Here is a 24,879-nt window from a genome sequence, read left to right as displayed (position 1 = left end):
GAATATGAAGACAGTAAAATAAAATGATTCAAAGTGCAATACAACCCAAACCAACCACTACCAATCTCCACCATTCCAATCACGTACTAACCAATGGTTCCCATCGCAACGGGTAACCAACACCGCCAGTGGGGGACCGCAGCCGTGCCCACCTAAGCCCCGCTCATTGTAACGACATAACCAAGAGGTGAACATGGGGGTGAAGGCCATCTCCCGACAAAAGCTTCACAATCAATACCAGTAACAACAACATCACCACCATCACCATTTCCATACTGTAGCCGAAACAACTCATCAAGGTAACAGTCAAAAACAACAACCACTTCACACAACTAAACAAGCAACATCCATAAACTGAAACTGAGTAGGAAAACTCTACCTTTTTGCCATTGCATAGAAATGCATCAATCATACTACACCAAGCACGAATCCATATCATACCCTACAAACAACGATCATACCCTATCATTATGCTATTCAAGATCAACTGAATGATAACCAATTATTCACAAACTCACCTTGAAGAACAAATGGATGCCGACGGCGGCGACAACCCAACTCGATGACTCTATGCATAAGCTATCTCCCTTCCCGGATTAGTGTTCGAGGCTAACTCATGATTGGTAGAGGATGATGAGAGAATTAGGAGAGAGAGGAAATTAGGTTTAGAAATGATAAAATGTTTTGTGGAAATGAATTTCGTTTTAGCCTTCGTATTTTATATTAACACGCTGTCAGACGCGTTACTCGGTCGAGTGTAGGACATAATCGGCCAAGTACGCCGCACTCGGTCGAGTACCACAGTTACTCGGCTGAGTGACCTCTACTAGGTTGAGTAACGAGTTATGATGGCAACATAATCTCCCCCTGTCTCCCTTATTAAGGGTCTCCCATGATCAAAAGGTCAGTCAACGGGTCCCTAATAATGCGGATATTACAATTCTTAACTTGACTTCCTCTTTAATCTGCATAACAACCACCTATGGCCAACCATAGAAATATTAAATCTGCAATTAATATGCGCCCACCAAATATGGTAATATAGTGTCATGATAACATCATATACTGATATACATGCATCCTTCCTAAGCGTAAGGGTAAACCTGCTCGTACACCACCACTCAACAACACCATCAACAGAGATAACACACTGACACCACCGAGTTATTATAATAATATAACGGATACTGTAAGGGAACTGTAAAAATAAGCGCTTTTGATCTTCCTATCTACCTCAAGCAACTCACAAACACCCGCCACTCTAGAAATATGCATACGACAACTCCTATCCTTGGTTAATAAACTTTGACGACCAGCGAACCAGCCAATGAAATTATGTTTAGCTACATACAATCTGTTCCAAACACATGGGTATCAAACTACATCAGGTCTCAATTCCCTTAACGAAGTGTAACCATCAGAAATAGTGTATTCACCCTCTTCTTTCAATCACCATTTACTAACATATCCCTCAATTAGTTGCTCCTTCACCCTAAAAATACGTTTCCAAGCGTAGCTGGCACCACTATTAGGTTTATAACCCTTTCATCTAGAAACAATATGTACCCATTTTACTCATAAGTGATCATTCTTTTGCATTGTCCACCACATATATACTTCCATACAGCAGCCTTATTCAATCTAAAAATATTGAGGATACCCAAACCTCCCTGCTTCTTAAGCCAACTCACTTTCATCCAAGACATAAGTGACGGAGACTGTGCATGGATATTGTAACACCCCCGAATTTCGACTAGAATTAAAACCTTTATTATTACAAATAAATTGCTAAAACTCGGAGATGTTAACTAATAGTGACCAAAGTAGTACAATCTCAAACCCAAACAAAAGTACTTCAACTTAAATAAGTATAAAGTTTACAACCTCATTATAAAAATCCAAACGAAAATATCAAAAACCCGAAACATAAAACTTAAAGTCTAAAATTCCAATTCACTATATTAAATAGCTTAAGGAAAACCAAGGCTAAGCTAGATCGCATCTCACAACCCTTTTCCCGCGCTAATGTTTTATACCTGCAGCAAGTTATTTAATTAAAACAAACATCAACAGAAAGGTTGAGTAAGTACGACCCGAATCTAGTAAGACACTTCTAAAACTCATTTGAAAATATTTTACTTGCTGGTTTTCGCAAACAGAGTAAAAGCAATTTAAAACTATTTAAGAAAAACAGAATTGGTGTAAGATAAAGTATGTAACAGAGTATAAAAGTATAAAGAGAGAAAGAATTGCATCCGATGTCCAGATAGAGCACGATAGTGGAAGTACACAGATGAGTCACCCCTTTTTGCGCTAAGAGGAAACACAACTATAAACCAAGTAAGGAGCATAAATTAATTGCTCAGGAGGAGGCCAATGTCTATAAGTATGCATACCCTCACTGCGGCCTACAGTGAAAAGAACGGAGGGGAGGGTACGATCAACTACCCCCGAGAGTATAAGTAATAGTAGTAGCAGTAAGTCTCACTATCAGATAGATGGAATCATCGGAATAAAATAAAAGTAGTTGTCAAGACAATTATAAAGACAGTTCACCAGTAAGAGTAGTTCAAGCTAGTATAAATAGTTCGGAGTAGTAATGTCAAATATCATTGTATAAATAAGAATAATAACATTTGAGAAGGAGTAAATAAAATTCATTTATTAAATACATTTGCACAAGCGGAAGCTTTAGAAATAATTAGAAGGAGAGACGCAATTGTACTTACCTTGAATAAGCAAGCAAATAGTCACGCAAGAGAAAGAAGTTAAAACGGCTCCTTGACCCACTCGGACTCTTTAATTAGTTATTAAAATAATAATCATCAATAACTAACTAATAGATATCTATATCATATGACCCGATTAAACAATTACTAGTTCAGCTGTCCAACCAAGTGTAGTGTACCCGTCTCATTATACACTAATAATAAAACTCATTATTATAGAAATGGATTACGTTATAAATAAATAAATAAATAAATAAGAACTCGACTTAGACCGTCTTATACACCACGTACTGACCAAATGGTAAAATAATTAAACTCGTAACACTTAGCACACCATCCATACTTGATACTCCCGTAATACACCTTCAAGTCTTCAACCCATATATTCATGCACCATGCAGACACCTAGAATTCACGTACTCCATATCACAAGTACACCACGCAACCCACATTCGACGCAAACAACACGGGTCACCCTTCACACACCCGAGCACAAGCCAGTTCTGATAATCCGTCACCAATACTACACCCATCTCCTATTCAATCCGGCAACACCATCACCACAGACACAACCCTCAAGCACGATTCCAAACCATAGTCACAACGCGTCGTACGAAAACCCGCAAACAGATTTTATAAACTGATCCTGACCAGCCCAAATAACAAAGTTAAAAACAAACTTAAGACACCATTCAATGTCCCAAACAACCACCACGACAAGCGAACAACTCGCCTCAAAATTCAGCACCAAACACTCCCAAAAACGACCGTTAACATCTCTAAAAACAGAGTAGCAGTATTTGACATTATTACTTGATAACCTAGCAAACGAACCCATTAATAGATGCCATATACAAATACTAACATGTCCTGAAAGTTTCAGATTTGACGATGCTAAGACGAAGCCACACGATGTATCAAAACTTTACCGACATCGACCCAAAACAGAGTACTATATTAAGTTACTGACCAGCATTTAATCGACCATTAAAACGCTGTAAAACAACATAAAAGATGTCATATATGATCCCAAATACCTACTTATGATCCAAGTTAACAATCCCAAACCCGACTCGGTAACTGAATACATGTTTTATGAAATATGAAGCGTGAAAACCATAAGAGAACGAAATTAAAAGATGTGAATATACCTTAAGACACGAAAGGTGCTACGGAAATAGAACGACAACAGATGAAGGCGGTTTTGAGCATGAGTTTATTCGTGAAACAAAAGGAGGACGTGAAGAGTTAAGAAAGATAAACACCTAAGAGGGGGAGAGGTGAATTAGGTGTACCTTTTTAAAATTTTGTTCTTAACTTAATTACTTGATAACTTAAGTAAAGAACCTTGAAGTACAAACCTTGAAAAACTTAATATAATGTAAGTTCACAAGATGGTAGAGCCGTTTTATGTCACAGTATAGCTGACTGTGACACAGAACTTGACTAGATATAAGCGAGAAATAGCAAAGTGAAAGAACGTAAAAGTAAATGAACAAACAAACGACATTTAAAAAATTGGTTCAGCCTTTACTCCGAGGCCTACGTCCAACCGCTATTTTATTGTTTGTTTAGAAATTTACTCAAACTTACTAAACTCTTTACAATGAAAATAACTCGCCAACCTACTTCGGTTGCACTCAAACTTAAAGCTACTCCGCTTCAAGAGTTTATGGATTCTATCTCAAGGTGTACAGAATCTTTGAATCTCAAGAGTTCACTTAATGAACATGGAGATTACAATTAAGACTTAACACGAGAATCATGAAACAAACTCATTATGTCACAGTACAGCGGACTGATACTTGGTGGTTTACAGCTTTTCGAAAACAAATGAAGACTTTAAAATCTGAAAAACATTTTGCAAACACTTGAAGAACAAAGTTTTAAATGCACAAATGATTTGCAATGTTTTACAATAAATGCTTTGGAAAGTCTTGGGAAATAAGTGATGCTAAGACTTGCTATTTATAGTGGAAGTAGTGGTGTTAAGGTGAATACTTTAATTAATTAATCACACAATAAAATAACTAGTCTTATTTGATTGTAAGTGTTAGGTGTTGCGTGTGAGTGCAACAACCAGGTTGCTTTGCTTGTTATTTCAGTTTTAAAACTTCCAACACATTTGACAAGTGACAACTTACCACAAATGGAAGAGTGCTTTAGTACTTGACTAAATCAACTTTCCATTTATGTAAAAGTAAATGCACAACTTTAGAGGAGTCAACATGTGAGATTTGCAAATTGATTTTTCAGATTTGTTTTCAAATTTTGAAGATTCAAATGCTAAGGTTTGAAATTTGTAAAGTTTTAACACTTAAACATTTCGTATAAAACCTTCCTCCTTATGGTAGTATCAGAAACCACAATACAGCGTACTGTTGCATGGTTTTGCCATAACTAGACTTGAATGAGAATGTTACACTTACTCTTACAATTTTCGACTAAGGCTAGGATAATATCATTGTCTTGACTTCTTGATTGCTTTATCTTGATTATCTTGAGCCATCATTGAGAGTCCATTTGATTGCTTCAATAACTAAGCATTTTCAACTAAAAGCAAATAATCAAATAACAAAGGGACGTGGCATCATCAACCAAATGTGTTCTAACAAATTCCCCCTTTGATGATGACAAGTCCAAACATATGTGATATTCCCCCTTAGCCCATGGTCAGTCGGTCTTTGGTCATTTCAACATATACATAATTTATAAACATGATCAAGGTATTCGAAGGGTGCAACATGCTTGGCTAAAGTAGAACATCTAATCATGGTAGCTAAGACATAAACACAGTAAACGTTAGCCTAAGAGTTAAGAGATCACACAGAAGCATACTTAAACCATTTCCCCCTCTTGACATCATCAAGGAGGGAGCATCAACATGTTCAAGGATAGCTAAATAGTTCAAAACACACGCAAATATTGGTCAAGCATAAAAAAAACATCCAAAAGTGCATAAGAATTTTAAAGTCAAAGAGCCAAACTAGGATAATGGATAAAAGGGTTAGGTAGGCATAAGCTTAAGCCGTGGATTTTGGCTTCTTATCATCAAGACGTTCAAATAAATCCTCGTTCATGGTATGAAGATCAGCCACCTCATTCCGTAGCTTGGCATTTTCCTTGATCAAATGATTAACGATCCCAAAAAGTTGATACAATTTTGCAAGAACCACCCCCTGTTCAACAGTAGACCCGAGAGTTGCATCACCCTTTCCCTGATTTTTCCTCATCAGCTTCCCATTGCGAATCTCCGTGCTCATTCGGGAAAGGAGGCCCGGAGTCATCTCATCACTTAGCTTCTCAACAGCGGGGCTCCCTTTCAGCACTAAACCTTCCTTTTCAAATATTAAAGAAAGTCACATCCCCATAAAGAACCACTATGTTCTTATCATAGTTCCCGTCTTGAAATTCTGCATCTATCTCATTAATGCGATGGAACATGAGACGAGGAAGGTTAATGGGAATGTGTTTGACAATATGGTGGATGAGGAGCATGTCAAGGAGAGAACATCTCCCTCGAATGTCGTTGCTAGAGACAAGGTTCCTAAAGACCAGATTGAAGATAAACCGGATTGGGGCAGGGAGTTCAAGGGCATAGATATTTGTAGGACCATGTTCATCATGAGGTCTAAGGACTTTCATAACCTTGGTAGATGTGACTTCCTCAACCTCACCGCAGTCACGTTTTGGGAAGGTGGTTAACCCCACATCACGAATCCCCAAATGGGCAGCAAGTTGTTCGGTTCTAAGGATAAAGGGTTTTTGATTGATGTAGGCCGAGAGGGTACCAGATGCAACATTAGCCTTGACAATAGCATAGAATTGAATAATCTCGGACAAGTACATAGAGCTATACTTGTCCAACAGATTTACCCAACCCTGAGCTTCCATGGCCTCTTTGAAATACTTAAAAGCAGGGGAAGAGTCATACCAAGATTTCTTGTAACGCCTGCCACTATGAAAGCAACAGTTCAGAATACCGTGACACAACTTCAATGTTTCTTCGGGAAGATCAATGAAGTTAAGATGATTCAGGACAACATTTCTGAATTGATCGGTATGAGGTGCAACAATCAGGTCCATGCAGGTGTTGAAAGGAACCTTCTCCTCAATAATCTCATCCTCATTGATTCCATCCAAACTCGGCAAATCCCGATGATACCGAGACTGTTTGAGTGCTTTGGTCCTTGAACCGGATCCCTTTCTTCTTTGAGTGACTTTGGGTTTTGATGGGGATGCTTCTGGTGTTGCATCGTCGTCATCACCAAAGATTTCGGCCATCTTCCTCTTAGATCGTGTCCGAGAGGACGGCTTTAAGAAAAGTGGGTCAAACCCATCATCAACTTCCTTCTCAACATCACAATCATCAACATTGATTACCTCTTCAACAGTAGATGCCTTTGTTGCATCAGTCTCAGCCGGCACATCTTCCTCCATTCTCTCATTCACCAAGTCTTTCAAGATTTCATCAACACCATCATCCTTCTTTTCCTCATCTAATTTTTCTTCAATCTTTTCTTTTTCCTTTTTCTCACTTGTTTCACTCTCTTTTTCTTCTTTTTCTTTTTCTTTCTGATTTTCAACATCTTCCATTTCCTTTTCACCAATTTCATCGTCACCATCACCTTCTTCCTGTTTGTCTTCAACAGATTCCCCCTCTTTTTCTTTCGATGTGCCACCTTTTTTTTTTGATGTTTCACCTTCTTTGACTTGCATGTTGGTGGCTTCTTCCTCATCAGACTCAACATCTATTTCAGGATCCAAATGAAGTGAGATGGGAGGTCTCCTTTCACAACCGCCTCTGCCATGCCCACCGCCTCGTTTTGCGGTTGTTTTCTTTCGTGTCACAGTGGGCTTGACAGTAACAGAGGTGGTGTCTTTGGTAGTTTCAGTGGTAGTGGGAATCATTTCTTCAGTACTTGCAGCGGTTTTGGGGGCCATTTTTTGCTTTGCAATGAACTTTGGATTAAAGGTATTTCTAAGATTTATGAGTTCCTTGGACAATCTAGGTTTTGGAGGCATCTTTGAATAGAAAGGGGTTGATTTTGACGTTTTTTTTTTTTTGAAAATGGAGGGAAGTTGAAAAGGATTTCAATTGTTTAGTGGGTAAAAGGGGATTTTTGTGGATTTGTATAAAAGGTAATGATGTGTACGGTGGGATTAAAGAGAGGGTTTAATGTGGTCATGTGAGGGGCATGGTTAATGATGGTTAGGTGGAGTGTTTAATCGTAGTTGATGGGACATAAAGTGGGTGTGGCTCAATGCAAAAGAAAAAGAACTCAAGTGTAACTAAGGAATCTTGATTAAAATGCTCGGTTTATATTTGCATGCACATGTTTATTTTGCTAATTAACAAATTAATTCCAACCTCTAATCAATCATTGGAGAAAATAATTCAATTTAGCTACATGTCACCTAATAAACCAATTTACGACCGAAGTCTTACGAATTATTCTCTTTCCAACGGTTTTGTGAAAATGTCCGCAATTTGATTTTCCGTTCTACAAAAGCTTAGACATATATTACCTTTCTCGACTTGATCACGCAAGAAATGATGTCTTATGTCGATGTGTTTAGTGCGTGAATGTTGTATGGGATTCTTTGATATATTAATTGCACTAGTATTATCACAAAATATGGGAGTGGTCTCGAAAATAATACCATAATCATGCAATTGTTGACGTACCCAAAGAATTTGTGCACAACAAAGAGCGGCACTTACATACTCACTTTCGGCCGTGGATAATGCAACGGTGTTTTGCTTCTTAGATGCCCATGAAATGAGACATGGTCCTAGGAATGTAGCAATGCCCGAAGTGCTTTTCCTATCCAATGTGTCACCAGCATAATCCGCATCTGAAAATCCTACAAGATCAAGTTCGTAGTGAGTTGGGTACCAAAGATATAGCCCTTGTGTTCCAATCAAATATCTAAAAATCCGTTCGACGGCTTTGAAATGTGATTCCTTAGGATTTGATTGGAAACGAGCACAAACACACACACACTAAAATGTATGTCGGGTCGACTAGCGGTTAAATAGAGTAAGGAACCGATCATACCTCGATATACCTTTTTACTAATGCTCTTACCATTTTCGTCCTTATCAAGCTTGATTTTAGGCACCATTGGTGTAGGCATAAGATTAGAATTAGTCAATCCAAACTTACTTAGCATTTCTTTTAAGTACTTTTGTTGATGAATCATTGTTCCGTTTTCACTTTGTTTGATTTGAAGACCAGGGAAAAATCCAAGTTCTCCCATCATACTCATTTCAAATTCGGAAGTCATTAAATTGGAAAAGTACTTATAAAGAACATTGTTAGTTGCTCCAAAAATGATGTCATCGACATATACTTGCACAAGCAACAGTTCGTCTCCTTGTGACTTGATAAACAACGTTTTATCAACGGAACCACGTAAGAAACCATTTTCCAATAGAAACTTTGAAAGCCTGTCATACCAGGCCCTAGGAGCCTCTTTTAAACCATAAAGTACTTTATAAAGTTTAAAAACGTGGTTAGGAAACTCGTTGTTTACAAAGCCCGGAGGTTGTTCAACAAACACTTCTTAATCAAGGTATCCATTTAAAAATGCGGTTTTGACATCCATTTGAAAAAGTTTCATACCTTGATAAGATGCAAAAGCTACAAGCACTCGTATGGCCTCAAGCCTAGCTACCGGTGCAAAGGTTTCGTCATAATCGATTCCTTCTTGTTGATTAAAACCTTGCACCACTAGTCGAGCTTTATTCCTTACGATTTCTCCAACATCATCTAGCTTGTTGTGAAAGACCCACCGTGTACCAATTACAGTACGTTGGGAGGACCTAGGGACAAGATGTTATACCCTATTTCTTTCGAATTGCTCCAATTCCTCTTGCATGGCTGTCAACCAGCATTCATCAGTCAGGGCTACTGTGACATGGTCAGGTTCAATTTGAGAGAGGAAAGCATTGTATGCACAGAAATTTTGGAGCGATGATCTGGTTTTTATTCCAGATGTTAGGTCACTGGTTAGGTTTGATAAAGGATGTGAGCTTTGGTGTTTCCGTTTTTTAGGAATAAGTGAGTTAGAGGAATCAGTTTGTTCGTCTGTAATAGTGGAGGGGACTGTTGCATGAGGATTGTTTCAAGGGGGTGATTGTGGTTCGTTTATTATTTGATTGGGCTGTTCTTCACCATCCTCATTCCCCCTGGATGAGCTAGCATCTTCTTGTGTTGGAGGACGATTAGTTCCCCCTGAATTTTGGACATCCTCCTCGGGCAACAGTGGTTCCAACTGTTGCTCAGCCTCTTCCACCACTTGATCCATATCATGTCGTGTCATTCCAATCTCAAAATCATCATCATATTCATCATCCTCATCATCAACCTGCGTGTTTGACACAAAAAGACTAGATTCGTCAAATATTACATGAACACTTTCTTTCATTTTCATAGTTCTTTTGTTATAAATTTTATAAGCTTTATTATGATCGGAATAACCAACAAAAACTCCTTCATCACTACGAGCATCAAATTTGCCAAGGTTGTCTTTTCCATTATTGTGCACAAAGAATTTACTACCAAAGCATTTTAAGTGTGAGATGTTAGGTTTTCTTCCTCGTAGTAGTTCATAGGGAGTTTTCTCAATGATTTTTCTAATCATGACACGGTTGTAAATGTAACAAGATGTGTTTACGGCTTCGGCCCAAAAATTCTTAGGAACTTTAGAGCTAATGAGCATGGTCCTAGCCATATTTTCAAGAGTTCGATTCATTCGTTCCACAACCCCATTTTGTTATGGGGTTCTTGCGGCCGAAACGTTGTGGCTAACACCATTCTCATTACAATAGGACTCAAATGACAAGTTCTCAAATTCGGTTCCATGGTCGGATCTCAATGAGACAAGTTTATAACGAAAATTGTTTTAAACCTTTTTGACCCAAATTAAGAACTCGTCAAATGTTTGGTCCTTAGAACTTAAGAAGAGAAGCCAAACAAATCTTATGAAATCATCTACAATGACACAAATATAACGACTTCCTCCTCTACTCACAATATGCATGGGACCGCATAGATCAATATGGATGAGTTCAAGAGGTAAGGAAGTGCTAACTACCTTTTTGGATTTAAAGGAGCACTTGACTTGTTTTCCTTTAACACAATCATCACAAAGTGATTTAAATTCAAACTTAATGTTAGGAATGCCTTCAACTAGATCAAGTCTCTTGAGGGTGTTAAGTGTTTTAGCATTTACATGACCAAGTCGTTTGTGCCAAAGCCAAGGGTCATTCTTTTGAACAATCATGCATGATAATGATTGACCCAACAATGAGTATAGGTTAGTCATGTAGACATCTTTGACACGTTTACCTTCAAGTATGAGTTCTCTAATTTTTTCATTGATGATTCTACATTCACTAGGAAGAAATTCAACAATATTACCTCGATCACATAATTGTGAAATGCTCAAGAGATTGTGTTTCAAACCTTTGACAAGCAACACTTTGTCCACGCATAATGACTTTGACTTACCAACCTTTCCAATACCAATGATCTCACCCTTTTTGTTATCGCCAAACGTCACCATGCCACCATCGTAGGCTTCTAGCGAGAGGAATTGGCTTTTATCTCCCATCATGTGACGAGAGCATCCACTGTCTAAGTACCAATTGTTGCTGCCTCTCACTAATGCCTATAAGAAATCAAACATTTAGTTTAGGAACCCAAACAAGTTTGGGTTCCTTCTTGATAACAACTTTCTTGACTTCCTCTTTCTTGATCTGAACTTGTTTAGCAATTTTAGTGTTTCTTTCTAAGTCACGGACCCTTTTCTCACAACCATTAAACTCATGACCTATTTTACCACAGTAATTGCAAATAATATAGTTAGGAATACCGGCATACTTTCTTCTTCGAAAGTCAGTTTTGCTTGAATCCTAGTTTCGAGTGCAACAGTGCGTGCTACTGTTGCATTTGAAACCAAATCCAGCTTTCTTTGCAAATGTTTCATATTCTTGTGATTGTTTTAAAAGAAACTCCAAAACTTTCTGACTTCCTTCCCATTTTAGGTAGAACATCTTAGCCTCATCTAGCTCTTTTGTCAATGTTTCGATTTTAGCAAGATGATTAAGATTTAGTTGACCAACTTTGTCGAAAGCTTGTTTTGCATGCCTTACTTCATCACTAAGCAATAATCCAATTTGTTCAAGTTGCTTGTTATCTCTTTTACACATGGTGAGGTCATTTAGAAGAGAGTCACGTTCTTTAGTTAAAGAAGACACTAATTTCGTGAGAGTATCTATTTCTTTTCTTGATTCAGATGCCGCGGTAGCAACATCTATTGCATGAGTCTGTTTAGCCTTTTTCAAAATCTCAATTTGAGCAAGAAGGTCATCGTTTGATTTTTGCACTCGATCTAAAGTACTTTTGACACGACTTGACTCATCATTCAACATTTCAGCAATCTTAACAAGATTTTCTTTTTTCATTTTCACGAGTTGTTAAGTCAATCAAAAGTTGGTCACGTTCTTGAGTTAGTGACGACACATTTCCTTTGTTAGAACCAGATGCAACAGTGCAGGAATCTGTTGCATTCGTTTCATCAACCTTATTGGCTAGAAACAAATTTTGTTTTCGAAACTTTTTGATTTCTTTTTCAAGACTCAACATGGAACTAGGTTGATCATTCTCATTAAGACATTCTTTTACGTTAACATTTTTTTCGGCTATGTCCTCAATTTCAATTTGCATAGCTTCCAATTTATTGGTTTGGACACGACATTTATCAATGAATTGATCTAGGAGGAGACAAATTTTGTCTTTAGAGAAGGATCAAACCTTTTTCTTGAGCTTAATTACCTCATGGTCTGAATCTGAGTCTGAATCTGCGGAGTGAGCCATAAGACATTTGATGTCTTCTTTCTTTGAGGATTTGGAATCACCTTTTGAGGAACTAGACGAGATGCACAATTTGGCGTCTAATTCATCCTCAAGGACATCGTCCTCTTCAGAATCATACATGCCCCAAATAGCAGTCATTACCTTGTTTTTGTAATCACGTTTAGCAAAATCACGTTTTTCCTTAGATTTGATATCGTTCCACTTTGGGCATTCTTTGATTTGATGACCCTTGTCACCACATTTAAAGCAACCAACAGTGGAGTTTGATCTTCTCTTTGGAAAACGACGTTTGCTAGAATTGTTGCTATACCTTTGAGAGTTTCGACCATTTATCATGCCAACAATGTTTTTAGTGAACATTGCGAACTCATCGTATTCATTCTCCTCATCACTTGAGAGAGCATTAAGAGCGAGTCCTTTTCCTTTAGAGCTTTCACTAGAACGCTTCATAAGAGTTAACTCATGAGCCATAAGTGAGCCCATAAGTTCATCAAGGGTGAGAAATGAAAGGTCTTAAGCTTCCTCAATAGCCGTAACCTTCGGTTGCCACTTTTCAGTTAGGCAACGAAGAATTTTACGAACTAAATCCTTGGACTGAAAACTTCTACCTAAACTCTTAAGGTCATTGACAATACCAGAAAAACGTGAGGACAAACTATTAATTGACTCATCTCTTTCCATATTGAACATCTCATACCGTTGCATGAGAAGATCAATACGGTACTTTTTGACTTGTGACGTTCCTTCATAAGCAAGATTTAAGGTGTCCCAAATCTCTTTGGCCGAAGCACATCCAGATATTCGATTAATCTCTTGGTCACCGATCCCATATTGTAGAATGCACATGGCCTTAGAGTTTTTCTCGATTTTCCTATAATCAGCCTCAACATAATTTTCCTCACTTTTCAAGGTACTAGTGCCATCAGCATTACTCACTTCGATTTTGAGGGGACCCTTTTGAATGATCAACCAACATTCATAGTCCGCACTTTTAACATAGTGCTCCATGCGGTGTTTCCACCAAGCATAGTTTTCTCCCTTGAAGATGGGATACTTAGTGTGTTTTGAATCGTCCATAACTATAGGATCAACTCTTTTGTTTTAACCAATATCAAGAGCACGAGGCTCTGATACCAATTGAAGAGTTAGGAATGATAAACACCTAAGAGGGGGAGGGGGTGAATTAGGTGTACCTTTTTAAAATTTTGTTCTTAACTTAGTTACTTGATAACTTAAGTAAAGAACCTTGAAGTACAAACCTTGAAAAACTTAATATAATGTAAGTTCACAAGATGGTAGAGCCGTTTTATGTCATAGTATAGCTGACTGTGACACAGAACTTGACTAGATATAAGCGAGAAATAGCAAAGTGAAAGAACGTAAAAGTAAATGAACAAACAAACGACATTTAAAAAATTGGTTCAGCCTTTACTCCGAGGCCTACGTCCAACCGTTATTTTATTGCTTGTTTAGAAATTTACTCAAACTTACTAAACTCTTTACAATGAAAATAACTCGCCAACCTACTCCGGTTGCACTCAAACTTAAAGCTACTCCGCTTCAAGAGTTTATGGATTCTATCTCAAGGTGTACAGAATCTTTAAATCTCAAGAGTTCACTTAATGAACATGGAGATTACAATTAAGACTTAACACGAGAATGATGAAACAAACTCATTATGTCACAGTACAGCGGACTGATAGTTGGAGGTTTACAGCTTTTCGAAAACAAATGAAGACTTTAAAATCTGAAAAACATTTTTCAAACACTTGAAGAACCAAGCTTTAAATGCACAAATGATTTGCAATGTTTTACAATAAATGCTTTGGAAAGTCTTGGGAAATAAGTGATGCTAAGACTTTCTATTTATAGTGGAAGTAGTGGTCTTAAGGTGAATACTTTAATTAATTAATCACACAATAAAATAACTAGTCTTATTTGATTGTAAGTGTTAGGTGTTGAGTGTGAGTGCGACAACCAGGTTGCTCTGCTTCTTATTTCAGTTTTAAAGCTTCCAACACATTTGACAAGTGACAACTTACCACAAATGGAAGATTGCTTTAGTACTTGACTAAATCAACTTTCCATTTATGTAAAAGTAGATGCACAACTTTAGAGGAGTCAACATGTGAGATTTGCAAATTGATTTTTCAGATTTGTTTTCAAATTTTGAAGATTCAAATGCTAAGGTTTGAAATTTGTAAAGTTTTAACACTTAAACATTTCGTATAAAACCTTCCTCCTTACGGTAGTATCAGAAACCACAGTACAACGTACTGTTGCATGGTTTTGCCATAACTAGACTTGAATGAGAATGTTACACTTACTCTTACAATTTTCGACTAAGGCTAGGATAATATCATTGTCTTGACTTCTTGATTGCTTTATCTTGATCATCTTGAGTCATCATTGAGAGTCCATTTGATTGCTTCAATAACTAAGCATTTTCAACTAAAAGCAAACAATCAAATAACAAAGGGACTTGGCATCATCAACCAAATGTGTTCTAACAGGACGGCTTGAGTCGATATTGGTATAAGGCGAAAGAGGAGGACAGTAATAAGAACCAGTTTATATACTCCCTCTGTCCCGGTCATTTGTTGTCCTTTTCCATATTAGTGTGTCTCAATCATTTGTTGTCCTTTCTATTTTAAGAATGAACTTGATGAACAATTTGGTCATTCACACAAAAATTTTTCCACTTGTCACCTAGTAATTGGCCCATTCCTTTTTCCTTGGTCTTTGTGCCAAAACCAAAGGACAACAATTGACCGGGACGGAGGGAGTATATTTCTAGGGTTAGGAACCTAAGTAAATAATAAATTTTTTGCATTGGGAAAATAAGGTAGAAGATTTGAGTTAAAGATGGAAACGGGATTGAAATAAGGCAACTCGAAATCGCTGTGTGAAACCGTGTGAATCATACGGAGTACAAAAGAAGTCCTATGTGATATCTTCTCTCTTTAAAGAATTTTATTTTAATAATAATATAATATAATATATATTAAAATATGAAATATTAGTGTACCATAGTTATTATTATTACTAATCATGCCTCAAGTCAATTATTTACGCTTCTCATTTAAAAATCTTTCGTAGTATAAAGTTTTAAGACGATAAAATAACTTTTGACAAATTTTCAAAATGACTTTAAATAAAACAATAATTTAAAATGACGGAGTATTGCAATCTTCCCCCGTTAAAAGAAACTTCGTCCTCGAAGTTTGGTGTGAGTAAGGTTTTATAGCGGTTGTTACAGTCTATCCCCCTAAAAAGGTTACATCCCGTAACTAGAATTAAAGAAAGGCATAAAATTTAAAACTTAAATAAATTACCCGCTCTATCACGCTGGTTCTGAGCTGGATGTGCAGCAATTATAGTGTTTAGTTGTCCAGTGGTCTTTGCTCCAGTTGTAGTTGTACTAGTTGTTGGCTTAGCATTATTATTCTGAGCAGAGTTGTTACTGAATCAGTTCCCTCCTTGGTAACCCCTAGTCCGAGGTCTAGTAACAAAGTTCCCCACTCCAGCTGACTGAGTTTGACGGAAGTTATTGTTTTGATATTGGTTACCTTGCTCCCTCAACTTAGTCCTGCACTCGGATATTCTATGTACAGTACGCCCACAATAAGTGCATTTCCAAGGGTTTCCATCATAATAATAACCAAGGTGGTCACGATCACAACTCTTGCAAAAATAGAAGTTTGAGGCGTTCACAGTCCTATTAGCAGAACATGATCGGGTGTTGTAAGGTTTCTTACTCTGGGTTGGTTCACTCATCCCCGAAAGGCTTTTCTTTTTATCCCCAACGACTGCATTTCGCTCATTGAAAATCCTCTCCACATTACTGGCTTTGGTGTAAACATCCAGAATGGTCGTATAATCCCATCCTCCTAAGGCAGCCCTAATGTTGATATCTAGTCCTTGCTCAAACCTCGAAGCTCGGGATTCAGGTGTAGGAACTAACTCTAGAGCAAATCGAGCTAGCTCTTGGAATTGGTTGTAATACTCTTGAACTATGAGGTCCCCTTGCCTCAGGTTATTAAACTCAGTTTTCTTAGCTCTTTTGATATGTTCAGGGAAAAACTCACTCCTCAAGGCAGCCTTAAATTCCTCCCAGTTCATAGCTCTCAGTACAGGTATCCCATTATCAGTTCGGAGCACAGATTCCATTAACCTATCTTGGTTCTCAGTCCACCAGTTATCGACAATGTCCACTAAGTAGTGAGTGGCCTGGGATATCCTCAAATCCTCAGGGCAATTTAGGGTAACTAAAATCTTGTCGAAAGACCTAACCCAGGCTTCCAACTTTACGGGGTCTCTCTTGCCATCAAAATAGTCAGGTCTCTGCAAGCTCACTGCCTTAATCATATCCGAGGCAACATTCGAATTCCTAGCTTGGTTCATTGTAGTAACAATCTGCATTAAGTTTCCAGTCATAGTCACCAACTGTTCAACGACAGCGGTCAATTGGTTAAGGTTCTGCTGCATGTTCGCTCTTTCAGCCATTTCTAGGTATAGATAAAGCATATTAGATTACCATCCTAAGAGTATGACAATCAAGTATACAAGTATACATAGAAAGGCTTATATCCTATCGTCCATTTTCCTTTATGATGTTCAACAAGTAGAAGTAAAGTCCCTGATTTTTCATAAAGAATAACAGTAACAACAATCAAGTAAGAGAGTAGGAATAAAAGAAGTTATAGAAGACAACAAATTCCTCAATAGTATTAAGCCTTATAAATTCTTAGATAAAAGATGTAACTCAACTTAAGAGAGTTTCGTGTTTGATAGAGTAGCTAGTAGTAAATGCAGTAGAAGTAGTAGCAACTTAATGGAGAACAATCAAACGAATATATCCAAGCACAAGTGTCGTTCCCCATAAATCCCATCACTCATCTCTCGTTTCTAAATTTTTTTTTTTTGAAAGAAAAGTTTAATAGTTTAGTATAACTGAAACGAAAATAATTTTATGTTTTAAACTGAAAATGTTTTCGAAAATGTTTGAAATAATTTTTTTTTCTTTTTTTTATTTTTAAATATTTTCCAGAGATTAGGAAAGAACTGCTCTGATACCACTTGTAACACCCCCGAATTTCGGCTAGAATTCAAACCCTTATTATTACAAATAAATTGCCAAAACTCGGAGATGTTAACTAATAGTGACCAAAGTAGTACAATCTCAAAACCAAACAAAAGTACTTCAACTTAAACAAGTATAAAGTTTACAACCTCATTATAAAAATCCAATCGAAAATATCAAAAACCCGAAACATAAAACTTAAAGTCTAAAATTCTAATTCACTTTATTAAATAGCTTAAGGAAAACCAAGGCTAAGCTAGATCGCATCTCACAACCCTTTTCCCGCGCTAATGTTTCATACCTGCAGCAAGTTATTTAAACAAAACAAACATCAACAGAAAGGTTGAGTAAGTACGACCCGAATCTAGTAAGACACTTCTAAAACTCATTTGAAAATATTTTACTTGCTGGTTTTCGCAAACAGAGTAAAAGCAATTTAAAACTATTTAAGAAAAACAGAAGTGGTGTAAGATAAAGTATGTAACAGAGTATAAAAGTATAAAGAGAGAAAGAATTGCATCCGATGTCCAGATAGAGCACGATAGTGGAACTACACAGATGAGTCACCCCTTTTTGCGCTAAGAGGAAACACAACTATGAACCAAGGAGCATAAATTAATTGCTCAGGAGGAGCCCAATGTCTATAAGTATGCATACCCTCACTACGGCCTACAGTGAGAAGAACAGAGGGGAGGGTTCGATCAACTACCCCCGAGAGTATAAGTAATAGTAGTAGCAGTAAGTCTCACTATCAGATAGATGGAATCATCGGGATAAAATAAAAGTAGTTGTCAAGACAATTATAAACACAGTTCACCAGTAAGAGTAGTTCAAGCCAGTACAAATAGTTCGGAGTAGTAATGTCAAATATCATTGTATAAATAAGAATAATAACATTTGAGAAGGAGTAAATAAAATTCATTTAGTAAATACATTTGTACAAGCGGAAGCTTTAGAAATAATTAGAAGGAGAGACGCAATTGTACTTACCTTGAATAAGCAAGCAAATAGTCACGCAAGAGAAAGAAGCTAAAACGCCTCCTCGACCCACTCGGACTCTACAATTAGTTATTAAAATAATAATCATCAATAACTAACTAATAGATATCTATATCATATGACCCGATTAAACAATTACTAGTTCAGCTGCCCAACCAAGTGTAGTATACCCGTCTCATTATACACTAATAATAAAACTCATTATTATAGAAATGGATTACGTTATAAATAAATAAATAAATAAGAACTCGACTTAGACCGTCTTATACACCACTTACTTACCAAATGGTAAAATAATTAAACTCGTAACACTTAGCACACCATCCATACTCCCGTAATACACCTTCAACCCATATATTCATGCACCATGCAGACACCTAGAATTCACGTACTCCATATCACAAGTACACCACGCAACCCACATTCGACGCAAACAACACGGATCACCCTTCACACACCCGAGCACGAGCCAGTTCTGATAATCCGTCACCAACACTACACCCATCTCCTATTCAATCCGGCAACACCACCACCACAGACACAACCCTCAAGCACGATTCCAAGCCATAGTCACAATGCGTCGTACGAAAACCCGCAAACAGATTTTATAAATTGATCCTGACCAGCCCAAATAACTAAGTTAAAAACGAACTTAAGACACCATTCAACATCCCAAACAACCACCACGACAACCGAGCAACTCGCCTCAAAATTCAGCACCAAACACTCCCAAAAACGACCCAAAACAGAGTACTATATAAAGTTACTGACCAGCATTTAATCGACCATTAAAACGCTGTAAAACAACATGAAAGATGTCATATATGATCCCAAATAACTACTTATGATCCAAGTTAACAATCCCAAACCCGACTCGGTAACTGAATACATGTTTTATGAAATATGAAGCGTGAAAACCATAAGAGAACGAAATTAAAACATGTGAATATACCTTAAGACACGAAAGGTGCTACGGAAATAGAACGACAACAGATGAAGGCGGTTTTGAGCGTGAGTTTATTCGTGAAACAAAAGGAGGACGGCTTGAGTCGATATTGGCATAAGGCGAAAGAGGAGGACAGTAATGAGAACCAGTTTATATATATCTCTAGGGTTAGGAACCTAAGTAAGGCTCTGTTTGGTAAAACTGTCTGAAAAAGTAGCTGAAACCTGAAAAGGTAGCTGAAAACTCAAAAGCTAACTGAAACCTGAAAAGTTAACTGATAAGGTAGCTGAAAATTAGGAGTTGATAAGGTAATGATTATATAAAAATGTGTTTGGCAAACTAACTGAAAAGGTAGCAAATTTTGCTAAAATGACGTAGAAGGATATGAAAAGTATTTAATATTATAGAATAAAGGGGTACAAAATGGAAAATAAGTCATTTCAGCTACCTGATTTCTCAAATGCTACCTGAGGTAGCATTTCATTTCAGGTACCTTATTTGACCAAATAAGCTACTTGCCAAACACTTGCAAAAAAATCAGGTAGCTGAAATTTTGGTCAAATAAGCTACTTTGGTCAAATAAGCTACCTGAAATGTGGTGTCAAACGGAGTCTAAATAATAATATTTTTGCATTGGGAAAATAAGGTAGAAGATGTTTATGATGGAAACGAGATTGAAATAAGGCAACTCGAAATCGCTGTGGGAAACCGTGTGAATCATACGGAGTACAAAAGAAGTCCTATGTGATATCTTCTCTCTTTAAAGAATTTTATTTTAATAATAATATAATATAATATATATTAAAATATGAAAGATTAGTGTACCATAGTTATTATTATTACTAATCATAAGTCAAGTCAATTATTTACGCTTCTCATTAAAAAATCTTTCGTGTTATAAAGTTTTAAGACGATAAAATAACTTTTGACAAATTTTCAAAATGACTTTAAATAAAACAATAATTTAAAATGACGGAGTATTACAGATATCACCTGCTAAATAAAATTCTTACAGATACTATCAAATTCCCGGACGCACTAGAAAGGAGCACAAAAAATCTATTCCAAAAAGAATGTAGGGTACTTTGTATTACCTTCACCAAGATTAATCTCTTAGCATATGAGAGCTTCCTGGATTCGAGGGCCCTGAATCTGTCAACCACCCTCTTACTTTAAAAATACCTAAACGCCTTACCATTAAAAGCCAAAGAATAATTAGGAGTAGTCACACATTCCATAACCAGATGTATAAAAAATCTAGGAAAGTTTAAAGCATCCAACATTCTTTCAAGGCACTTCCATTCTACAATACCACAAGCCTTTTTGTAAATCTATCTTCATGATCACCCTAGGAGAACATGAACTTCTATTGTACAACTTAACTAGGTCATACCAAATCAAGATGTTCTCCACAATATCTCTTCCCCTAATAAATGCACTCAGACTGGGACTAACGAGATAAGGAAGATCATTACTAAGCCTGTTGCATATGATTTTAGCAATACACTTGAAAATGATATTACAAAAAGAAATGAGCTTGAACTGGGAAATGGAATTAGGAAGACGGTCTGCCTCAATAATTTCCCATTCATAAAAAAAACTGTTTAACAGCCACAATCACCTCATTACCAACTACTGGCCAAACATCTATATAGAACTAACTAGTGTAGCCATCTGATCCCAGGACCTTAGACCCTGGAATAGAGAAGATGGTCTGCCTCACTTCCTCCCCGTTGACTCGTCTGTCCAGAATATTACGATGCTCATGCATTAGAATTTTTCCTTTAGCAACAGTTGGGTAACACACCTGAATAATCTCACTACTACTTCTAAGGATACTCTGATAATAACTCAAATCCTTGTTAATATCACTAGCATAATCGCATATTTTACTATTCACATCCTCAACTTAAATAATTTTATTCATAGTTCTCCTTTTCTTAGTTGCTGAATGAAAACAAAAAAAAATATACAAAAAAAGAGGTGTTCTAATCCTCCTCAATTAACCAGTTATCTTTAACTTTCTGTGTTAAGAAAAAAACATTGTTAGCATTTAATAACAAAGTACGATTCTTGGATGTTTCTTCCGGGGCAGGATCAAGAGTATTCTCAATCAAATCTCTCTACAAATTATGAAGGGCCATTAGCAAAACTATAATGTTATTTTTAACATCATGCAGCTGCTCCATATTCAACCTTTCAGTTGCTTCTTAAGCTTCTTCAGCTTAATCACCACTTTACATATGAGTGCCCTCAACACCTCCACTCTAACTTTGTTGAATAATATCCATGTAGTTGAGAGCCATGGACCACATATTGAAGTACTTAAAATAAGTATTTCTTGTCTTTGGAGGACTATCAAAATAAATCGCATAAGGGCAATGATCATAATAAACACTATTGGGCATAGGAAAAAGGAATAAATCCAGCTATTTAGCATTAACCAAAGCCCTATTAATCCTGCTATACAACCTAGTGTCAACTTCATTATTTTTATTCAAGTGAAAAATGAGTCCATGACTGTAATGTTAGAAGCACTACAATCATTAATACAATTTTGAAAAAGAGTAATCTTAGCCAAACTTATTTCAGAACCCAACTCTCATTCAATTTGGGTAGAGCACATTATTAAAATTCACCCCTATGAGTCAGGCTCCAACCATTCCCTTACAATACTTAGTCAGAGAACTCTACAAAACACACGTATCAGCTAGCCTATTCAAACCATAACAAAAGTGACTCAAAACACATTCTAATTACCTTTATCAGTAACCTTAACATGGACTGTCTAGGAAGTCATATCCAACACCTACAGATAAAATAGAAGAGGATTACATAACACCCAAATTCTACCCCCCTTTATTATATGAGTTATTATTAGTGCAAATGACCCAAACACTACAAATATTGTTCTTCACATTATTCCGCCTAATGTTCTTGACTCTATTCTCTAAAAAGCCAAAAAAGTTCAGGAACCACGTAATGTTCTTCTCCTTAATCAATTTATTCATCTCTCTCACATCCCAAAATCAATGGTTAACTACTATCAACTTGAATCGCTGAAACACTTCCCTTGAACAAGTTAATCTTAGCTGATTTCTGGAGAGAGAAATTTCTCTCAAAACCTGAGTGTTCTTAAACGTTTACATTTTCTTTCTATATTGTCAGATTGGGTGATAAATTCCTCCATTACTAGAAAAAGTTGGTAGTAATATTCTATACGCACCTTCTTCTCAATGCTCGATTGATTTGAGCATATAACACTCTGGGGTAATTTTTGGCTCACTTGTACCTCCACCGGCAACCTAGAAAGTCACGGGAAATTCTTCTTTTATGTTGCTTCATTACACTTAATAACCTTCCCTATTAATCCATCAATTTTAACTAAACACTCTGAACCCTGCTCGGTTTAATTCATATAGCATAATCCAATTAGGGAAGGTTTTAAGTTCTTGTCCAACTCAATCGTAAGGGACCATTCACGAATGAGATATCAAACATTAAATGAGAATTTTGTAGAACCTTTTGCCGACTATCACGAGTTTTGAATCTGGCTATAAATAAATCATTGGGCATAAACGATATTTTATCCAAATCAGTCCCTTTCCAGACCATTTTTACAAAACCAGTAATGTTATTCCATGGAGGATTCAATCCAATAACATAACCAAAGATAGAAGTAGACTAGTAATTAATTTCCTTATTAACATTATCTTGCGTAAGTTTAAGAATCAGGGTTGCCTCACAATTAACTTGCCTTCCATGCAAGCCCTCTGCTTTCCATTCATGTGTCACTAGATCGTAATCAATCTGTTCAGTTTCTTCCAAAATAGTATCATTCTCAAAATAAAAAACACTGACGATGTCTTTCCCATAATCAAGAGCTCTTGTCGTGAACCCCGACGCCTCATCTTTTCTTTTTAGATAATTATCAGTAGGTATAGTATTGTCATTATCTCAGTATATTTTTTTATTTCTCAAAGGATTGTTATTGTTGTTTTTCCGAGATTTTGGCATTGTTAAAACTTAGATCTCACAGAAACTTGAATCTCACAGAAATTCAGAAATTTCGAGATATATATATATATATACTCGTGTTTTTATGTATAAATTTGAATGAAAAATAATTTTTTGCGAAATGTCATAATTCATAAAACCCCCCCTTAAAAAGGTAACATGTACCCACTTTTTCCTTCACAAAAAGTGAGTTCATGTTACTTTTGGAGTGAATGGGAGAGAGTATTTTATTTGTATGATTAATAAGTCTTAAGAGTAAAAATTAACGGTCTTCTTTTTTGTTTTAAATGTCTTTTTTTTCGTTTTGTTTAAACTTGCAGGAATTAAGTAGTTCATGGGAAATCAAAGCAACCCCAACTTTCTATTTTATAAGAAGTGGTCAACCAATGGACAAACTAGTAGGAGCCAATAAATCGGAACTTCAGAAGAAAATAGCTACAATTGTTGATTTGGCCAGCAAGATGTAAATGTCATTATCCGTTATTGGTTTAATTTCATCAATGTACTTGTTTTTAAGCATTCTACATACTACTATGTTAGGTCCATATATGATAATGAATTTCAAGGGAATAGTTTTAAATGCCTTTAATTCATTAAGTTAGCATGCGTCATGCTTGGGTTTAAGGTATTGATTAGACCTAACTTCAAATGTATTTGTACATTTATGTCTCATTTACAATTCCTTAATTATAACTACTTTTAATGATAAGGATTCAGTTTTACTGCAATACCGGTGTAAAAGTTTACGATATCGTGTGTGCTAACTTTAGGCGCTTTTCGCAATGAATAACTAAAAGTAAGGAGAAGTAGAAATTCATGTTTTCACAACAAAGTATTCAAGGGTAAATAGAGTCTAAAAGAGTTAATGATCAAACCTCTATCATTTGTGAAAATTGTAAGACCCGAAACCTTTTTATAATTTGATTACTCCAATATTTTAGTCTTTCACTTTGTTTGATTTAGAGACAAACAACAAACGCCCCCCAATTGGTTACATTAGAATTATTTACACAAACACACGCTAAACATAGACCTTCCGTCTGGGATCGATCCGTACTTACACTTGGTATTGCTAGAGTTTGTAGTGGATTATAAATTGTGAATTTGGAGGCTCACGACAAGCCTATCCAAATTTTGGCGCCATTGTCGGGAAAGACAATTGTTTTTTTTGTGTGCTTGTAAATATTTCTTGCAAATAGTTTTTTTTAATAAGGGTCT

At 36.5% G+C, this 24,879-nt stretch overlaps 1 protein-coding gene across 2 annotated transcripts in view; it reads left to right on the top strand.

The window, feature by feature from the left end:
- Positions 1 to 24,389, top strand: part of LOC141611748 (thioredoxin H9-like) — a 43,544-nt gene extending 19,155 nt beyond the window's left edge. For both annotated transcript variants that reach the window (XM_074430360.1, XM_074430359.1), the window contains one exon: positions 23,982 to 24,389. In XM_074430360.1, the coding sequence (XP_074286461.1) occupies positions 23,982 to 24,128 (147 nt within the window). In that variant the 3' untranslated portion in view covers positions 24,129 to 24,389. The remainder of the gene's footprint in view (positions 1 to 23,981) is intronic.
- Positions 24,390 to 24,879: the final 490 nt, after the last annotated feature.

This window comes from Silene latifolia, chromosome 11, assembly GCF_048544455.1.
Source record: "Silene latifolia isolate original U9 population chromosome 11, ASM4854445v1, whole genome shotgun sequence".
Taxonomy (NCBI): domain Eukaryota; kingdom Viridiplantae; phylum Streptophyta; class Magnoliopsida; order Caryophyllales; family Caryophyllaceae; genus Silene; species Silene latifolia.
This window is presented reverse-complemented; position numbering and strand designations above follow the sequence as displayed.